Consider the following 20,846-nt stretch of genomic DNA (forward strand, 5'->3'; position numbering starts at 1 on the left):
GTCCCCAGCTCCTAGTGGCCACTGGAGGTTGTAGTGGGAGGGGAGCAGGACTAACAGTGGCAAAGGGGACTCCCCAGATCAGTCCTGCAGCCCAGTGGGCTTTGTGCTGGCTGGAGAGGGACAGCACCTAAAGTCTGGACCACCCGCGTTGCTTGCAATGCCTGAACTGCAATCTCCGCTTTGCCTTTTGAAACTCCATGCCCTGTCTCTTTCCAGGTTACCTCATTTCTCAGAAGTTCCAGTATTGCTGATTCTGAAAGAATCTGCAAAGTGCCCTGGAAACTCATGACCTCATTGGGAAGACTGAGGTGCTCTGCTGGCTCAGGGAGACTGGGGGCGGGGAGCTTCCTGTCTCCCCCACTAGGCTGGGCACCCCCCGACTCCAGAACACCTTACTTCATGAAATCTGGAGATTTGGCCATTGCGTGTTCAAACTCTGAGAAAGACAGCATATTGTCATTGTCCAGATCTGACTCATTCAGGACCTGGACAGGGGTGCAAAAGGAGCCAGAATGCAGAGAATCAGAAAGTGAGATGGGGGTGCAGGGCTGGGGGGCAGGGACCACATGCTGAGTGTTACCACAAGCCAGGCTCTCTGCCTGGTGCTTAGCATCCCTAGAGTCCCCTGGGGGCAGGTTCTCCACTCCCTGCCCCCACTCCCACCCCTAGTCCTGCCCCAGACAAGGACACAGAGATGCAGAGAGATGAGGTTATGTGCACTGCTGTCTGGGACCTTGTGGGCTGAGCTCATCTTGGGCAAGAGTCCTCTTGGTGTCTCCAGCACAAACTTGGCAGTGAGAATGGATGTGGGGATGATGGACAGGGTGACATCCCCCACCCGCTCCTGTCACCCAGTCACAGGCAGGGGCGCTGCCCTGCGAGGTGCACAGTCAGGGTGGGACGCAGCCAGGAGCCCTCGTGGTTTTATCTTTGCTCCTAGTTCCCATCCAGACCAAAGAGTTCTCGTGCTCTTAGGACAGATGGGCCCAGGGCTGTCTTCATGTCCTTTGGACTCTCACTTGAGGACATCTGGGCATTGTGTGGTGCTGTTATAGTGTGGGGAAGGGGACATTGTGACGTGTCCATCTGAGGCTGTGCTGCTGTTGGCCCACCTGCCTGCAGTGGCTACAGGGTTGGTGGGAGGGCCCCTTGGATGGGGGCCTTGGGCTACTGCTCTGGGGACCCAGGAAGGGAGGCATGGTCCTGGAGGAAGGACAGAAACTGGGGGTAGTTTTTTCTAGCAAGTGTGCATCCGCCAGAGCCCCTCATTTGCCTGCCATCAAGAGGCTTCCGGTGATGGCTGGACCCACCACCCCCCGCCCCCCGCCCCCCGCAGCCCTGGGCACACACATGGCTGGTGAGGTCGGTCAGCAGGTCCTCTGACATGTCGTCACTATTGAGCAGCCGGAGGATGATCCTCTGCAAGTCCTCCTCGTCAATGAAGCCATTCTCATTAAAATCTGCCAAGAGGAGGCGGGGCCTCAGAGGAAGGGAGTCCTGGGCCAGGACACTGGCTGGAACCTGCAGGCTCCCACCAGCCTCTGGGAGGCCCCGAGGAGCCCAACTCTGCCAGGTGGGCCTAGAACCTGAGACTCAGGGGGACCTGGGGCAGGCCTAAGTGTGGGGAGTTGCAGCAGTAGAAGGCAAATTCAATTCAATGTGATGACCGTTGAATATGAAACATGCCAACCTTAGGAACTGTGTAATATCCCACTTTGAAGAATGACAGCTAGAGCTAACTTGGGCCCAGAATGGAGGAATGAGTTTGCTGGAGCCACGGGGACCCTTCGGGGGTGGAGCCAAGACCTTGGTCTCTGTTCTCCAAGGAAGGGTGTGGACATAAAGGTCCAGTTGAGCGCCTCACTCTTTAGGCAGGTGGCTCTCCCCTGCTGAATGGTAATCAGCCACGGGGACTGGATACTGAAACCCATGATGTTCATCTAAGCGCTCCCTACATGGCTCCGCTGTGACACACCACGGGCGATGGATCAGAGCCAGTGGGGGAGAGGCAGAGGGGCTTGGGAGGGTCCAGCGTCAGGACTAGAGGGAGTGGGGCCCCGCAGTGACCTTGCGCTGCGGGTGAGAAGCCCTGCAGCCTCTCCTGAGAGCCTTCCTCCCACCCCCCGCAGTGTTTCCAGGGGTCCTGCTGGCCCAGCTCCCATATGCAGAGACTGCGGCAAAGCAACATGGCTTTGATCCCAAGCCATCTGAAAACAGAATAATTTGCTGGAGTAAAGTGTAGTCCTGGACAGTTCTCCTCCCTTGGGGGTGCCAGGGCAGAACAGCCTGGGTAAGGGTTGAGGGCTGGGAGCTCTGGGCTACCCGGCAGCCCATGTGGCCTCAGAAGCCTCATGACCCATGTTCTTGGCCACTTTGGGGAGAAAGGAGGGCTCTTCTTGCCGTTTCCCAGCAATAAGGGAGATGAGCGAGTTGGTGGGCTCAGCCTTCAGGTGTCCCCCAAACTCTCTGACTGTCATCATCCCGATCTGTCATGTTACTCCTTGCAATTTACAAAGTACTTTCACAAGATTAGCTCATTTGAATGAGTGAGCTAAGGCAGGCCTTCACCACTATTCCCACGGGAACTGAGGTTGCCTCCCTCGCCGCTCCCAGCCACTAGCATCCCCATGTCAGATGCTGGGAAGATCAGCCTCTGGTGCTATGGCACCTGTCTGACGGTAATTCACAGCTGGTGGGAGCCGTGCTGACCCAAGCAGAAAAGCAGTGCTGGGAAGCTGATCTCCAACAGGTAGAAAGTCTCCCCAGAGACGCTGAGAGAAGATCGATCAAGTGGAGGCCAGGACAGTCCCTCAGAGCAGAGACTGGAGGCCAGGAGGTATGTCCTGGGTAGGTGTGGCTGGCCGGCTGGACTTGACCGACAGCCATTCGCCCTTTCCTTCTTCCTAACAGAATTGCAATTCATGTTTATGCCCAGCTTAAAATACACAGCCTTCTAGTCCCCCTTGGAGCTATGTGTGACCATGTAACAGTTCTGGCCTATGAAGTTATAGCCAAAGTTTGCTGGGTGGAGCTTCCAAGAAAGTTTGTTAAAGAAGAGTAGATGTCGTCGGTGTGTTTCAATGTTCCTTTTGTCCTTATCCCCTCTCCCATCTCTTTTTCTCCTTGACTGGGATGACGAGATACCTGTAGGCACAGAATACATTGACTCTGAGGACGGCAGTCCCATTAAAGATGGGAGATTAGGAGGCTTGAAGGAGCCCGGGCCCTTGATTGCCTCCTGGAGCCATTACCTCAGCTCTGGACTGCCTGAATCCAGGATTTCTTTTTTTTCAAACAAGGATGCTCTTACAAGTAACTGAATGCAGTCCTAACTAATATTGTAGGTCAGAGCAGTAGTAACTCTTCAGCACTTTTTTTTTTTTTTCCTGCTGCACTTTAGAATCCTGCAGGGCTCTTTCAAAAAGCGTGCCAACCAGGGCATACCCAAGACCATCACATCAAGTCTCTGCACCTGGGGCCCAAGGGTAGGTCTTGAAAACTCCCCGGGTAATTCCAATGTCGTCCATGCTGTAGTCAGGAGATCACAGAGTCAGACACGACTCAGTGACTGAACAACAGCGATTCCAGTATTGGCAGCGATGGAAAATCAGTGGGTTAGAGCCATGCTTCTGAAACTTTCAGGTGTAGAGGAATCATCTGGGAGTCTTGTTCAAAGGTAGATTCTGATTCAGTAAGTGGAGACTGAGGCTTGAGATTCTACATTTCGAGCAAGTTCTCTGGCAGTGATGCTGCTGCTGGTATCTAGGCCACAGTTGGTGTAGTGAGGGGTTAGAACATTGAGTTAGGTCTTCAGACTGGCTAAGGATGATTGCTGAGGCCATCACATCATCATCCTCTCTTCTCTTTTCTTTCTCCTTTTCTTTCCCTTCTTTTTAGTCCTCCTCTTCTTCCTTCATTCCTACCACTACCACCTCAATTTATAGAGCAGCCACCACGGGCCAGGCACCAGGCTCAGAGATTCACACGTCCTATCTTCAATCCTGCTGACAGCTCTGTAAGGTAGCAATCTTCTGAGCCTGAAGAGAATTCAGATTTGCCTGAGTCTAGCTGATGAAGCCTTGGAGTTTACGAGTCCCGAGGCATCTATTTGCACCACTGATTTGCATGAAGGCTCTGTGCTTTTTGCTTTTGCACTGGAGCTCAAAAAAGAAGGAAACTGTTCGAGGAGGCCCTGGAGGAGGGTAGAGAGGAGAAGATACAAGGACAGTGTAGGGGCCTGGAGTGTCTGCTTCTTGATGTGACCTGAGGACTCTGCCTGACCTCTCAGGAGGGAGGACCTTCCCCCCATTCGTGAGCTGAAGATGTTTGAGCTCCCATGTCTTGAGGGAACTCATCTAGTTCCCTGAAGGTTTGGTGGTTTTGTTTGTTTAGCTCTAGAAACAATGGGAAGACAGCTGAGACAGATATCTTTTGGAACATCTGCCCAGCCTACCCTACCATCTCTGAGCAGCATTTCAACTCCCAGTGATTGGCCTCAGAAGCTGCTTCTTCTTGGTTGTGGATGACTGGGCAAGCTTGGTCACCTAACCCAAGGGCAGCTGGATCTCTGGTTTCGCGGAGCCGATAAGCATCTCCCGAGAAAATGGAAATGAGAGACAGAGATGCTTGTGGCCCGTCGGTCAGAGTGAAGCCCATAGGTCACGTGAAGGCTGGGGTAGTCGTCTTTGGTCCATAGGCACAGAGGCATAAAAATTGGATCTGCAGAAGGAGAAGGTACACAGAGAGAAGCAGAGATAAGAGACTAGGCAGGCAGAGAGAAAAAAGGAGGAAGGAGCTGCCTGGCTTCCTGAGCACTTTCCAGCTGCATTTGAGGCCCTCAGGAAGCCTGCTTCACTTCTGCCATGGATTCCACACTGCTTATGGTGGACAAACTCTAGTGCCTTCCTTCCCTCATGATCTGCTCTTCTTGGTGTTCATGCTTTTGTCTAATCAACACACCCATCTAGTGTGTGTGGGGACTTACATCTAAGCAGCAGGATTTGGCAACAGATGAGATATCTATAATATAATATGTTATATTGCCAGCAGTCTGGCCCAAGAGACTCCCTAGCTGTCTTGGAAGACGCAACTGGCCATGTTGGGAGGCCCATGTGACTAGGAGCATAGATCACCCTCTGGAACCTGAGGGCAGTATGCAGGCGGTAGCCAACAAAAGGCCAGGGCTCTAAGTTCTGTTGTTGTTGTTCAGTCGCTCAGTCATGTCCATGAATTCTGCCAACAACTGGAGTGAACTTGTAAGTGGGTTCCTCCCCTCTCAGTCATTCTTCAGGTGAGATTGCAGCCCAGCCAAAACCTTGATTGCAATCTTGTGAAACCCTAAGTTGAGGACCCGACCAAGCTGGGCCCAGACTTGTGAGATTATAAGTATGTTTCATCTAAAGCCATTAAGTTTGTGGTAACTTATTACACAGCAGTGGAAAACTAATATACTGCTGCTCTTCCTCGGTTGCCTTTTACACAGGTAACTTCATGTTACTTGCACAGGTAAGACAAGAGCACCTAGTCTGGGTCAGCATTTTCCACCCAGAAGAGCTGGCCCATCCAGAAGAGTACTAACAGGAGATGGAAGAGGCTAGAGACAGCACAGCAAGTGCTCTGTGGTGGAAGGGCCAACGAAAGTATCACAGCTCACGAACTAGAATGCTGTGGCTAGCTTGGAAATCCCTGGGGACTCCCAGCAGTACTTGGGGTGAGGAAGGAGGAATAATACTGAATGGACTATTAAGCCAACTGAATTTGGGTCTATGATTTCATTTGTACTTACCCTGCTTAAAGTTCACTGTAAATTTGTGTCTCATATCAAATTCAGAACATTTGAGGCCATTATCTCTTCAGATATCTTTTCTGCCCTGTTTATTCTCTCCTCTCCTTCTGAGATGTCAGTTGGATATTTGTTAGACCTTCCTATTGTCCTACATGTCCTTCAGGATCTGTTTCTTTTTTCTCATCATATTTTTCCTCTCTGTTCTTCAGATTAGATTATATTCTATTGATCAGTCTTCAGGTTTACTGACTCTCTCATCTTCATTCTCCTGCTGCTGCTGCTGCTGCTGCTAAGTCACTTCAGTTGTGTCTGACTCTGTGCGACCCCAATGACGGCAGCCCACCAGGCTCCCCCATCCCTGGGATTCTCTAGGCAATAATACTGGAGTGGGCTTGATTCTCCTGCTAAGCCCAAATGGTAGATTTTTATTTCAGATATTTTATTTTTGAGTTCCGTGTTTTCCATTTGATCCTTATAGTTTCTATTTTTCTACTGAGAATTTCTATCTTTTCATTCATTAGGAGCCCATTTTCTTTTATATCATTGGGCATAATTATAATAACTGTTTGAAGATATTTATCAGCTAATTCCAACATCTGGCTCATATTAGAGTCAGTCCTCATTCTTGGGAATGCATCATTTTTCGTTTAAAAAATAATAAGATACTGAATAATTTTATTGTATCTTAGACATTATAAATGTTTTATGTAGAAACTGTGGATTCTGTTATATTCTTCCAAACAGTGATGAATTTTCTATTCTAGTGGGCAATCCCTCTCACTCAGGGACCTTGTAAAATGCAATGGCAGCTCAATTCTCCATTCAGTTCTTTCATCCTTACCTGAGTTGCTTTGAGTTCACCCTGGTATCTATGGTTTAGAGGTCAGAATGAGATTTGGCTCCTTCTGGCTTTCTTTCATGGACTCTCCCTTCTTTTCACTTTTGATGGGAAAGGTGTCCCAAACTCTGATTTTTCAAGTCAGAAAGAGATCAGGGTTTCTATTAGTCCTGTATGATGCCACTTACTGAAGCTCACCTTCAGGCTGGAAAAGTACAAAACTAAAAGTTGGGGGAGGGCGGTGGAGAACCGTTCAGTACCATTTCCTTTTTTCAAGTGTTAAATCTGTGCTTTCCGTGGCTATGCAGTGCCTTGAGGTAGTTGATTTTTACATTTTGTTTAGAGTTTATAGTTGCTTTCTGCAGAAGAGACAGTATGATAGGAGCTTACTCAGCTTGTCTCTGTAGGGAAACTTATGATTTCCTATGCGTTTACTGGATACTAAGCCTGAAGACATATCAAATACAAAAATATCATTAAGCCCTTTTTACATGAGAGATGAGACACTGAGACTTCATAGGTCCCTCTGGCTTAAATCCCCTTCACTCCATTCTATCCAAGTCCGCTTGGCTGAGGCAGGAATAAGATGGCGTCCACCATGTGGGGACTGGGTGGGAGGAGCCGGTAGAGAAGGAAGACAGGCGAGATGACAGACCACACAAGCCTAAATGGACGAGTCCTTTGGCCCAAGGGGTTGGCAAGATGAGCTTGAAGCCTTGCACGTGATCTGTTTGAAGGCTTTGTTTCTTTCCTTTTGATTCCTTTTGGGAATTTCCAGGGCCCCAGATGTGCTAGGGGTTCATGAGGCTGAAGAGCAGAACTTCAGCTCCCAAAAGTGTCATGGGACCTCAGAGATGATATCTCTCAACTTGCTCATTTTTAAGATGAGGAAACTGAGGCTCTAAAAAGTAAATCGATTTGCCCAAGATTTCTCAGCTATTTAGTGGCTGAGCTAGTTTCAGTGTTTTAAATCTCTTAACTTTTACAGAACAAGCATAACCCCTTCATGCCCATATATAGTCCTCTCTTTCTCTTTCTGGCCTGCCCATGCTGCTATATGGAATATCAGCACCAGTGACTCCATTTGCCTGTCTCTGGTGACATGGAAGGGAAGTCATCAATCCATTAGAGCTGGACTTCTCAACCATTAAAAAAAACAAAGATCTACAGTACTTGAGAAGTATAATACCCCTCATACTCAAGTAATCCCCAACGAACAGCATCAGACCAATGCATTGATGCTGATGGATTCCAGATGTGGTATTTACTCTATGGCCCTTGTCCCACCACTCAATCCCCACAGCACCCACCATAGATGCGGAAGGCGTACTCTATCTTCAGGCTGGGGCAGGCCTGCTCGCTGAACACAGACGCCATGCCCAGCACATCCTCAAAGGAGAACACATTGTTGTGGGAGAACACTCTGCAGATTCGGTCTCTGAAAGGGTTGACCTGTAGGTGGGGAGGAGAAAGAGGCAGGAGGCTTTTCAGTGTCAGGTTCACGCCTCCCAGGACCTCATTAATCTATTAGAAGCACAGTGTCCTGGGTTTGGGAAGAAGGCAAGAGCAACAACCTAAATACTGGAGTAGATGTTAGGTCAATGAGCCAGGATCATGGACATGATGGAGCGTACCCAGGATGAAGGATCACACTTAACATCACTCTCCCCACTGTTGCCTTCTCCTGCAGGTACTTCCCAAAGCCTCATTTTTCGGTTGTTATTCTTTTTTTATGTTTATTAATTTATATGTAAAATTTGGAAAACACCCCCCATAATATTAAAAATGGGATAAATGTTGTTCCTGATTCACTGTCCATGTTTAACTACTATTAACATATTGATGTAGAAGTTGGACGGACCCAGGTTTCAGATCTGGCTTCACCGTTTACTAGTGATCATTTTACATAATCTCCAGAGCCTAAGATTTCTTATCCACAAGATGGGGTGGGATAATACTATACCTACTTGATAGGTCTGTTGTGAGGATTAAACAGGATAGGTTTAAAGTTGTATGTGTGTGTGTGCTCAGTTGCTTCAGTCATGGCCAGCTCTTTGCAGCTTTATGGACTGTAGCCTTCCAGGCTCCTCTGTCCATGGGATTCTTCAGGCAAGAATACTGGAGTGGGTTGCCAGGCCCTCCTCCAGGATATCTTCCTGACCCACGGATTGAACTCATATCTCTTACATTCCTGCATTGGCATTAGGTTCTCTACCACTACCCCCACCTGGAAAACTCTAAAGTTGCACAATAAATAACACTTAACAGATGGTAGCTCTAAGTTGGTATACAACTACTACAAGATATTATTATAAGTTGGTATACAACCGCTACAAGATATAATTTGTACAGCAGTTTTCATTTTTAAACCAATTAATTCTCAATTTTGAGTCCCAAACAAGGAGGCGTCATGTGATTTTAGAAACCCTGATTTCTCTAAAGTGGGCCTGGCCAGGGTCATTCATGAGAGGGCTCTTCTGAGCCAGCACCACAAGGTTCTAAGCCATTTCTCCACCAGCTCAGTGGCAGCTCATGAAGGCCACCTTGATGTTCTCTCTCCAGCCCCCAGGAATGGGCAGGTGGGATGGGCTTTGGGAATGGGCAGATTTAAGGAGAGTTAAAGGCACAGAACAATCTTGGGAATATTTAAAAGTAACATATTCATCTTCGGCACTCTCCTCCTCCTGCTCTCTGTGTCTCTTATCCATCCCCACCTCGTGGGACTCCTTGGCCCACAATTGCTCAGAAATCCAGCCTCTGTCTACTCTAATCTCACCCTATTACTGGTAGGCCTTATCAGATCCCAGCTGTGCTTCTGGTGTCCCAGACTGACCCCTGATCACTCCCTTCTCATCAACCAAAATTCCATTTCCTTAGATGCATCTCAGCTAAGAAAGCTATTTGATTCTGTGAATTCACACAGCAGTTTCTCCATCTTCCAAAGTTTTGATTAGTGGAAACAAACCTTTAGTTGATTTTCTAGTCCCCTTTGACTGACAAGGTATCTCTTCAAGGCTCTAGGCTTCTTGCAAAAGGAGTAGTTCCACAGAACACACACCCTATCGGCTCCCTCGCTGGACCCCAGCCCCAGCCTCTCTGGGCCCATGACCTTGCCTATCACTCCTCAGAGCTGCCCTAGCTTCAGCCAGCGCTTTGCTCTCTGGTTTTAATGTCTCCACTTTGGAGACATTCATCATGAACATTTTTGTTTCATTTCTTTTGAACTCAGCTACAATATGAAAGTCTATGGTTTAATTCTATTTGGTGTATGCACTTGAGATGGAAGAGAGGACATTCTGAGTCATTTCCCATGACTGTGTAGATCTCTAGCCTTAATGAGCATACTGGTTATCTGAGGTCCTTCTTGAACACATGAATTGTAACTCCTGCCCTCAGAGATCCTGTTTTAGAAGATCTGAGGCACAGCCCAGCATAATGGATTGAATTGCATCTCCTCCAAATTTTATATGACCCCGAATAGCTCAGAATGTGACCTCATTTGGAAATATGGCCGTTGCAGACGTGGTTAGTTAAGGGCATATTAGGTCTAGGGTGGGCCCCAGACCTAACATGAGTGGTGTTTTTATAAAATGGGAAATCTGGACACAGAGACACTTAGTCAGGGAGAACATCACATAAAGATGAAGGCCGAGATCTGGGTGACACAGGCACAAGCCAAGGAATGCCAAATATTGCCAGAAAACTTCTGCAAGCTAGGAGAGAGGGTTGGAAAAGATTCTTCCTCCCAGCTCTCAAAAGCAACCAAGCTTGCAGACACCTTGATCCTCAGCCTTCCAGCCTCCAGAAAGTGAGACAACACATTTCTGTCTAATCTACATAGCTGTGATACTTTGTGATGGCAGCCTTAGTAAACCAATACATTGAGAAATCTGCATTGTAAATAAGATTTTCAATTGACAGAATTAATCTCATATATATATACATAAATTTGTTTCAGGAGTGGCCAGAGTCCAGGTGAATCTGGACTGTGCTGCTAGGTCTTCCAAACTAGCTCCTGTTTCCTCTGTCCATTCACTTCCATGCTCCCTAGAAAGCTTGGTTTGCCTGCCTCAAATGGATCCTGATAAGAGCTATCTAGTGTGATGTATTCCAGGTCGCATGCACGTAGCTAAGTGGCTTTACAGATTACTTTGCCAAATTGTAACTAAATTAACTCTCACAAATGGATAGGTGGCTTAACAAGATTCCTGCAAGGAAACCACAATTGAAGATAATGCTTACAATGCAAATGCAAGTGAACAAGAAAATGTCAGGGCAGATTCCTCTCATACTTAAAATGAGAGTTCTTCTCTATGAGGTAGAAACAATGAGAATACAATCAGATGTAATGGGAAGTCCCATCTCCTGTTCTGTTCACCTGCACTCAGATCAATAAGCTCACTGCCTAAGCATCTATCCAACCATGGAATGAGATACCAACCCTTCCCTGGGTTGCCCCTACTACTTGGCCTTACTGGGAGTGATGGGGATTGTTGTTGTTCAGTCACTCAGTTGTGTCCGACTCTTTGAGACCCCATGAGCTACAGTACGCCAGGCTTCCCTGTCCTTCACCATCTCCTGGAGCTTGCTCAGACACAAGTCCATTGAGTCAGTGATGCCATCCAACCATCTCTGGTGTCCTCTTCTCCTCCTGCCCCCAATCTTTCCCAGCATCAGGATCTTTTCTAATGAGTCAGCTCTTCACATGAGGTGGCCAAAGTATTGGAGCTTCAGCTTCAGCATCAGTCTTTCCAATGAATATTCAGGGTTGATTTCCTTTAGGATGGACTGGTTGGATCTCTTTGCAGTCCAAGGGACTCTCAAGAGTCTTCTCTAACACCACAGTTCAAAAGCATGAGTTCTTCGACACTCAGCCTTCTTTATGGTCCAAATCTCACACCCATATGTGACTTCTGGGAAAAGCATAGCTTTAACTAGATGGACCTTTGTTGACAAAGTGATGTTTTAGCTTTTCAATATGCTGTCTAGGTTTGTCATAGCTTTTCTTCCAAGGAACAAGCGTCTTCTAATTTCATAGTTGCAATCACCATCTGCAGTGATTTTGGAATCCAAGAAAATAAAGTCTGTTACTGTTTCCACTGTTTCCCCATCTATTTGCCATGAAGTGATGGGACTGGATGCCATGATCTTAATTTTTTGAATGTTGAGTTTTAAGCCAGCTTTTTCACCCTCCTCTTTCACCTTCATCAAGAGGCTCTTTAGTTTCTCTTTGCTTTCTGCTATAAGGGTGATGTCATCTGCATATCTGACATTATTGATATTTCTCCCGGCAATCCTGATTTCACATGTGCTTCATCCAGCCCAGCATTTCACGTTATGTGCTCTGCATATAAGTTAAATAAACAGGGTGACCAGTGAACCAGTTCATTGTTCCATGTCTGGTTCTGTTGCTTCTTGACCTGCTTACAGGTTTCTCAGGAGGCAAGTAAGGTGGTCTGGTATTCCCATCTCTTTAAGAATTTTCCACAGCTTGTTGTGATCCACAAAAAGGCTTTAGCATAGTCAATGGAGCAGAAGTAGATGTTTTTTCTGGAATTACTGGGCGTGATGGGGGAGGAAGAATAATTGCCAGGAAGTCAATTCATTCCCCCTTAGACCCATATCACATGACTATTATCCACCTACACACACCCCCGCACCCCTGACATACACACACCTTGTCTCATAGAGATTGGGAAGCCGGCTGTTGGTGTGGTACCTGCTGGTAGCAAGAATAGAACGTGAACACAATATGATGACCACAGGTTCTATTGGATGATGCAGAGAAAATTTTGCTGAAGGTGCACAGAAATATGCATTAGAACAAATTTCACAAAATGTATTAAATAGTTGAAGAAAATGCGGCTGTTTCTATCATGGTGTTCCTAGATTCTGTTTCAATAATGAAACACATGAGGAACCACATTTCTGTGAGCCACTAAAGGGAAGAGGCAATGTGTACTGAACAGTACATTACTTCCTTAATAAAGACATCATTTATGAGAAAATTTGTCTGAGTGTAATCACTGATAGAGTAGCTGTTTCCTGATGAAAATGGATTCTGGGTAGGGGTGCAAGGATGTTGATACATGTGAAACTACTCCCCGCAGAATTTCCTTCAGGCTACTGTAGTCAAGAGCTCAAATCCAGATATATACAAGTGCTGTGGGATGCATTGGTGTGATCAGTTTTTTTTAATATAGTAAAACTTATAAAATGATTTATAATCAGAAGGAAAATGACTATGAAAATCTTCTGAACCACCCAGAGGCTTGTTGGTTATCTTCTGGCAGTGCACTTAAAATAGTCATCAGAGTTAAAGAGGATGTATTCTTGTACAAAAAGACAAGAGTTCGAAATTTGGTGAGCCTTTTCTGAGGACAAGTGGCTGTTGGCAGTTTGCTACCTCAGAGATATCCACCAAAATATGAACTCAAATTCTTCTCACTCTTCAAGGTAAAGGATGACTTATTATAATATTGAGTGAGAAAGTGTTTGATTTTCCAAACAAACTCATGCTTTGAAGAGAATGCCTGAGATTTTTGAAAATGAGATTTTTGTTGTTGACAATCTGTGATCTCCTGTGATCACCTATAAAGATGCTTCTATCTGCATATCTGAAAATATTAGAAACATATTTTTCTAATCTGTTTGAAAGTGGTCCAGGTTAAGAGTGGATATTCAGTCCATTTGTTAAAAATCTAACAAGTGGATATACAATATGCAAGGCTTGCCAATTAGCTTGTAAGAGCCGCTGACTCACGTAACGGAAGATGGGCATCAACCAGCTTAATTTCAATCAAAAGTCTTTAATTGGTGGTTGGGGTTGAAAGTGAGTACCATAATTTAATGTAGCTAGTGATACATCCTTTTCTTTGGATCAACTACTTTAGCCATTAAAAACAAACCCAGCTAGACCAGACTCCTGAATGGCTCTCTGTCTCAAAGTGTTAAAGCAAGATTCCAAAGAGAAATGAAACATATTCAATTGCTTCTCCGACACTGTTATTAATTATAAGCAAACAATAAAATTGTGAAAGGAGGAAATTTTGTTATGTAAAGTAAAGGAGAATTTATTTAAAAAATTTTTATGTAGGGGATTCCCTGGTGGTCCAGAGGTTAAGATTCTACGTCCAGTGCCCAGGGTTTGGGTTCAGTCTCTGGTCAGAACACCCACAAGCAGTGTGGTACAGACAAAAGAATATATATATATCACATATTTAACTTTTAATTTTGCATGTTTATTTCATAACATTTAGTACTGTAGTAAAGGCATAAAGTTTATAAGTGAATAAATGCCTATTATGGGTATGTACTCCATTTTATTTTATTGCTGAGGGTGCATGATCAAAAATGTCTGGAGATCTCTGATCTAGATTAACCCGCTCATAATCACAAATGTGGAAATGAGGCCCTGAAGGGGAAGCGGGGAATGGGGAGAGCAACTTTCCCAAGGTCATTCAGCCAACGAGCCCAGCCTAGGATCTTCTGAGTCTGCCTGGTACTGTTCCTGCCACGCTGGCCTGTGCCACATAACTATCAAACAGAATGGTGGCGATGAGGCCAAGCATGACCTGAAAAAGTTTTTTTTTTTTACAAGAAGTGCAAAAATGGAGATGAGATTGGAGTCAAAAAAGTGGCCTCCAGTCTCTGAGAGCTCTAACGCAATAGGAGCAAACGCTACAGAACAGAGAACCCCTGGGGGTTGGAAGGAGGCAGCAATGGGCCATCAGGCTGGGGAATGGTGGAAGAAACAGAGCAAGGAGCAGAGCAGGTGCTAGTCTCAGGGCTAGACCTAGGTCACCAGAGCTGTGTCTGGGCCCTGGAAGCCAGGCACTGGTATAGCTCTAAACTGGTATAGCTCTCTGTGAGGCCCAGGGCCACCTTCCAGGAGAGTGTCCCAAGCCTGTCTGTGGTCCAGAAGGGCAGCTTCCCTCCCCCCAGGTTCCCTTCCACATCACTCTCCAAAGGGAGTTCCCATGACACAGACTGCCCATGACAAGGTGTGCTTGGCACACATGCAGCTCCCTGCAGAGGCTTGCTGATGGTGCTGCAGGGAGAGTTCTAAAGGCCCAGGGGAAGCTGCCTCCATGCCTCTCTCATCTCTCCACCCTGAGCCAAGAGCCAGCTCAGCCAGAGTCCTCAGGTCTGGCCCAGCCCAGCCAGCAGCAGACAGAAGAACAGCTGGAAAAACACAGGAGAGGGAGCATGGCTCATTAATGAGCTCAGTTCCAGTTTACTGTATTCTAGATTTTTGTTGCTCTTACTTTAACAATCTGAAATCTGAACTAATAAAATTTGGGACCCATCCAGAGAGTTATTGTCTGCATAAAATTTCACACTCATTTAGCAGTCTTCAATCCTCCAAGGGAAGAAGATGACAATTGACAAAGTAATGCTTCCATTTCAAGAATAACATATGCCCTAGTGTGAAGGTGTTCTGAACAAGGGAATATAAACATGTCAATGTAGAAATTTATACAGGTAACGGTAGTACAGTCTCTATCCAGGCATGACAAAACTAAAGAAGGTGAAAATAAACTCCAAACGCTGAGGATTTTTTTGGAAACAGAAACTACAGTTTGTAAATAAAAAGATTTCAGTCCCTGCCAAAAAACTAAGTTTTTTTTTTTTTTTTTAATAAAAGCTCTTCACAAAGCTATTGAACAAGAGATTTGATTTGAAGATGAAAGTCAGAGGGGAAATATTTGGACTTAGCTTAAAAATATCTCCTCACCATTCCTCCAGCTAGCACATAGTCAAGAAGAGCTTTTTGCAGTTGCTGGAAAAAATTCACACAAAAATACACTAGTGACTCAATATTGACATCATTGACACAGTTTGATTCTTAACATCTCATTTTTTTTAAAAAAAAAAAAGATCAAACAGCATTATTTCATTTGATATTTTCATTACTAATTAATCTTTCTTAATTTTTACTGTGGTTTTTTTTTAAATAATGCTTTATTTTTTGCTCATTTGTCTGCTGCCAACTCTTTTAAAAATGATAAATCATATCATTTTCAAGTGATATGTTCATCTGAAATGTTCCTATGTTCGTAAATCAAATGTTCATATTTTTAAAATTTTAAACAGATGTAAAGCATCTGGCAAGGAAAAGCATGGATGGAGGTATCTGTACAAGAAGCCAGCCCCTCCTAGACCTTGAGTGGAGCCCTTAGGTTACTGGAGCAGACTCTCACTGAGAGAAGCACTGCCTGAAAGATGACTCATCATTGTGCAAGACTAAGTGAGCAGACCCTGTGTCCTGGGAGAGGTGTGTAACAAAATCTTTCGTACTTTAGAGGCTTTAAAAACTTCTCTTGGATGTACCATGTTTTTTGCTTGGAAGGCTCAATATTATTAAGATGTTGATTCTCCTCAAATTTCCTGCAGAATTAATAAGGTTCTAAAGTCTTCCAGTTGATGTGTTTGTAGAAATTGACAAGCTGATTCTAAACTTTATATGGAAATACAAAGGGTCAAGAACAGCCAAGACAATCCTAAGGCAGAGAAACAAGGCTGAAGTACTTACACTGCTAGACATCAGGACCTTGCTAAGACTTTTGTAATCAGTTTAGGGTGGTACTGATGCAAGGACAGACAAATCAATGGCCCGATAGAAATTCCAGAAACAGACCCATACACATATGGGTGCCTCATGCATAACAAAGATCACGTTGCAATGGAGTAGGGGAAAGAAGAGGTTTTTCAATAAGAGATGTTGGGTTTAGTGGATATCCATACACAGAAGGAAGGAATCTTGACTCCTACCTCACACTGTACACAAAAATCAATTCCAAGATTGATCATAGATCCAATGTGGAAAACCAATAATTAAAAAAAGCGTAGCACAACACCTTCATAACTGTGAGGCAAAGATTCTTTAGTAATACACACAAAGCTCTGATTATGAGAGAAAATCTTCATAAATTGGAATATATTAAAATTGAGAATGTGTGTAGTTCAAAAGACATCATTACAAGAGTGAAAAGGCAAGCCACAGCAATCAATATATACTTCAACAGGTAAATGGATAAACAGGCACTGGCATATCCATACAACGTAATACTTCTCAGCAGTAAGTAGATTTGTGCAACAATATGGAAAATTCTTAAATGTATTTTGCTAAGTAAAAGGAGTCAGGTGTAATAGTATATAATGTATGAGCCCATTTGTAAGACATACTGGAAAATGCAAAACTATGATATAAGGATGGAAAACTGCTGGGTGGTTGCCAACATTTGGGGGAAGGGGACGGAGTTTATGACAAAGAAGCCTCACACGGAAATGCTTAGGGCGGTGAAACTGTTCTGTATGGTACAGCTGTCACGGCAGCTTCACACCTTAGTACATTTGTTTAAACCCATGGAACTGTATACCACAATGAGTGAAGTTTACTGGCTACAAATTAAAAAATTTTAAACTGCAGGATGTTAGTGAACTCAGGATGAAATGTAGGTCATGACAAATAAAAGTAACTATGTACAAATAAGTGACAAAATCGCACTGAAAGAATTTGGGAAAGAGGAACTGACCAAGCAACTTTGGAAAATAATGTTTCAATCGGGTACTGAAAGTCTAAAGACAAAACCCCCATAAACCAACATTGTACTCTAGATGGTAAATTTGTTTCTCACAGGGGTTCAGTTCAGTTCAGTTCAGTTGCTCAGTCATGTCCGACTCTGCGACCCCATGAACTGCAGCACGCCAGGCCTCCCTGTTCATCACCAACTCCCGGAGTCCACCCAAACCCATGTCCATCGAGTCGGTGATGCCATCCAGCCATCACATCCTCTGTCATCCTCTTCTCCTCTTGCCCTCAATCTTTCCCAGAATCAGGGTCTTTTCAAATGAGTCAGCTCTTCACATCAGGTGGCCATAGTACTAGAGTTTCAGCTTCAACTTCAGTCCTTCCAATGAACACCTAGGACTGATCTCCTTTGGGATGGACTGGTTGATCTCCTTGCAGTTCAAGGGACTCTCAAGAGTCTTCTCCAACACCACAGTTCAAAAGCATCCATTCTTCGGCACACAGCTTTCTTTATGGTCCAACTCTCACATCCATACATGACTACTGGATAAACCATAGCCTTGACTAGACGGACCTTTGTTGGCAAAGTAATGTCTCTGCTTTTTAATATGCTGCCTAGGTTGGTCATAACTTTCCTTCCAAGGAGCAAGTGTCTTTTAATTTCGTGGCTGCAGTCATCATCTGCAGTGATTTTAGAGCCCCCCAAAATAAAGTCTGACACTGTTTCCACTGTTTCCCCATCTATTTGCCATGAAGTTATGGGACTGGATGCCATGATCTTAGTTTTCTGAATGTTGAGCTTTAAGCCAGCTTTTTCACTCTCCTCTTTCACTTTCATCAAGAGGCTCTTTGGTTCTTCTTCACTCTCTCCCATAAGGGTGGTGTCATCTGCATATCTGAGGTTATTGATATTTCTCCTGGCAATCTTGATTCCAGCTTGTGCTTCATCCAGCCCAGCATTTCTCCTGATGTACTCTGCATATAAGTTAAATAAGCAGGGTGACAGTATACAGCCTTGACGTACTCCTTTTCCTATTTGGAACCAGTCTGTTGTTCCATGTCCAGTTCTAACTGTTGCTTCCTAACCTGCATACAGATTTCTCAAGAGGCAGGTCAGGTGGTCTGGTATACAACAACATTAAGCACCTAACAATGTAAAACTAACGATGTTCATACTCCAATAAAAAAATCACCAGTCATGAAAAAAAGTAGAAAAATAAGATCTACAACCTGTAGAAAAATCAATTAATACAAACAGACCCAGAAATGACACCAATGATAGAATAAGCAGGTGCAAATGTTAAACCAAGAATTATAAATATGCTATCATGGACAGAGGAGCTTGGTAGGCTGCAGTCCATGGGGTCGCAAAGAGTCGCACACGACTGAGCGACTTCACTTTCAGTTTTCACTTTCATGCATTGGAGGAGGAAATGGCAACCCACTCCAGTGTTCTTGCCTGGAGAATCCCAGGGACGGGCGAGCCTGGTGGGCTGCCGTCTATGGGGTCGCACAGAGTCAGACACGACTGAAGCGACTTAGCAGCAGCAGCAGCAGCATATATATTCCAGAAGGTAGAGGAAAGCATGATGAGGAAAAATGATAAATCCGTAGATTCAAGAAGTTCAACAGAATCCAAGCAGAAGAAACTTGAAGCAAAACAGCACAACACAGCACAATCAAACTGCTAAAAACCAGCAATAAAGAGAAATATATTTGAGGAGGGAGGTGTTGTGGGGGGACACATACACATAAAGAAACAAAGACAAAAACGACTCTGGATTTGTCATCAGAAACTGAGCAAGCCAAAAGACATGGAATATTACTCTCAGAGAGAAAGGAAAAAGGCTCTAGTCCAATTTTTCTATACCCAGCAAAAATATCTTTCAAACTTAAAGCAAATGACTTTCTTCTTCTGCCAAAGAAAAGCTGAGAGAATTCATAGGAGCAGATCAGAACCACAAAAAATATTTTTTAAAAAAACTTCTTTGAGGAGAAGAAAAATACCAGAAGGAAAACTTGGATCTACACAAAAGAATGAAAAGCACTGGAAGTGATAAATATCTGAAAAAAACATAAAATATCTTTTTTTTTCTCATTTTAAGCCCTTCCAAAGAGACAAATCCACATGTGTAGCTGGAATTTTCAACATCTATCTGTCAGTAATTGACAGAACAATCCACAAAAAAATCATTAAGGATAAAAGACTTGAAAGGATTATAAACCAACTTGATTTACTTGACATAGAGCACTTCTATCAAAGTGGTATACACACTTTTTCAAATGCACTTGGAACATTTGGATAGACCAAGATAGACCATATTCTGAGTTTTAAAGGAAGTCTCAATAAAGTTAAGAGGATTTAAATCACACAAAATATGTTCTGACCCAACAAAATTAAATTAGAAATCAATAAACATAAAGATATCTTGGAAATATCAAAGAGATCACAAGGGAAATTAGAAAATAATTTGAACTAAATAAAAATGAAAGCACAGCACTGTATATTTGTGGTATATAGTGAAAGCAGTGTGTACAGAAAAATGAACAACATTAAGTACTTCTATTTAAAAAGAAAGGACTTATATGTGTATTTAAATGGAAAAAAAAAAAAGTCCCTCACCCTTTGGTGGGAGTTGGTCATTACAAGAAGAGTGGATCAGGAATTCCAGGTCTAACAACTAGTGGATGATGGAGCCTATTCTAACCCTGTGCTACCTGGGGAGCACCTGTGCTGCCCCTTAAGAAATGGATGAGCTTGTCACCAGAAACAGTGGCTTGGATGGAGCTTCTCCGCCCATCTGCCCAGGAGGAATTCCTAGTTCTGGGTCTGAACAGTCACCCCCCAGCACCAGAGTAACTCTACCAGAAGGTGGCAGTGTTGAGTCGAGTCATTCAGTCAGTTTTCAATCCCAAGAATGAGCACCTACTGGGTACAAGTGGTTAGGTAAGGCTGTGACTATGTTGCAGGCAGGTGGTATGATACATATTATGTTTTGCAAAGAGTGAAAACTAAAGCCTAGAGAAGGAGGACTCAAACTCCTAAGTCAATGCTTTGTCTGCAGTTCTACTCTTGACTTCACTGGGTATGCATTTTTCCCCCCAAAAAAGTTCTCAAAAATCACATTCCTGCACACACAGAGCAGGCAGGGCTTGAGGTATTATCCTGAGTCCCATGCCCCTGGAAGTTGGTGTTTGCTCAGAGAACAAACCAGCCAAACTGAAGGATGCGGCTTGCTCAACTAGAGATGAGACACAGGCTCATAGCCTGAACTTCAAGCCATCAGAGCAATGCATATGTGAGTTACCATGGTAACAGGCCCTGAACTGGGTCCTGGGGCCCCCAAGTGAGTCATCACTTCTGCCTTCTACGGAACTCAGTCTAGGCACTTACAGAAGTCCCTGCAGAGTCTACGGCCATACTACCCTGAACGTGCCAGATCTCTTCAGAAGCCTCTGCAGACACAGGCAGGTAGGTGCATGCTCAGTTGCGTGTCCAACTCTTTGTGACCGCATGGACTGTAGCCCACCAGGCTCCTCTGTCCCTGGGGATTCTCCAGGCAAGAATACTAGAGTGGGTTGCCAATTACTTCTCCAGGGGATCTTCCCAATCCAGGGATTGAACCTGTGTCTCTTCTGTCTCCTGCATTGGCAGGTGGATTCTTTACCGCTAGCACCACAGTGGTTTT

General features: G+C 44.6%; 1 protein-coding gene across 1 annotated transcript in view; it reads right to left on the reverse strand.

The window, feature by feature from the left end:
• The window catches only part of CIB4 (calcium and integrin binding family member 4), a 51,582-nt gene that overhangs the window by 1,200 nt on the left and 29,536 nt on the right, over nt 1-20,846 (reverse strand). The window contains exons 4-6 of the mRNA XM_010840597.1: nt 7,934-8,075; nt 1,351-1,460; nt 397-485 (exon numbers count right to left, since the gene is read on the reverse strand). Of these exons, the coding sequence (XP_010838899.1) occupies nt 397-485; nt 1,351-1,460; nt 7,934-8,075 (341 nt within the window). The remainder of the gene's footprint in view (nt 1-396; nt 486-1,350; nt 1,461-7,933; nt 8,076-20,846) is intronic.

This window comes from Bison bison, unplaced genomic scaffold (assembly GCF_000754665.1).
Source record: "Bison bison bison isolate TAMUID 2011002044 unplaced genomic scaffold, Bison_UMD1.0 scf7180017864145, whole genome shotgun sequence".
NCBI classification, from domain to species: domain Eukaryota; kingdom Metazoa; phylum Chordata; class Mammalia; order Artiodactyla; family Bovidae; genus Bison; species Bison bison.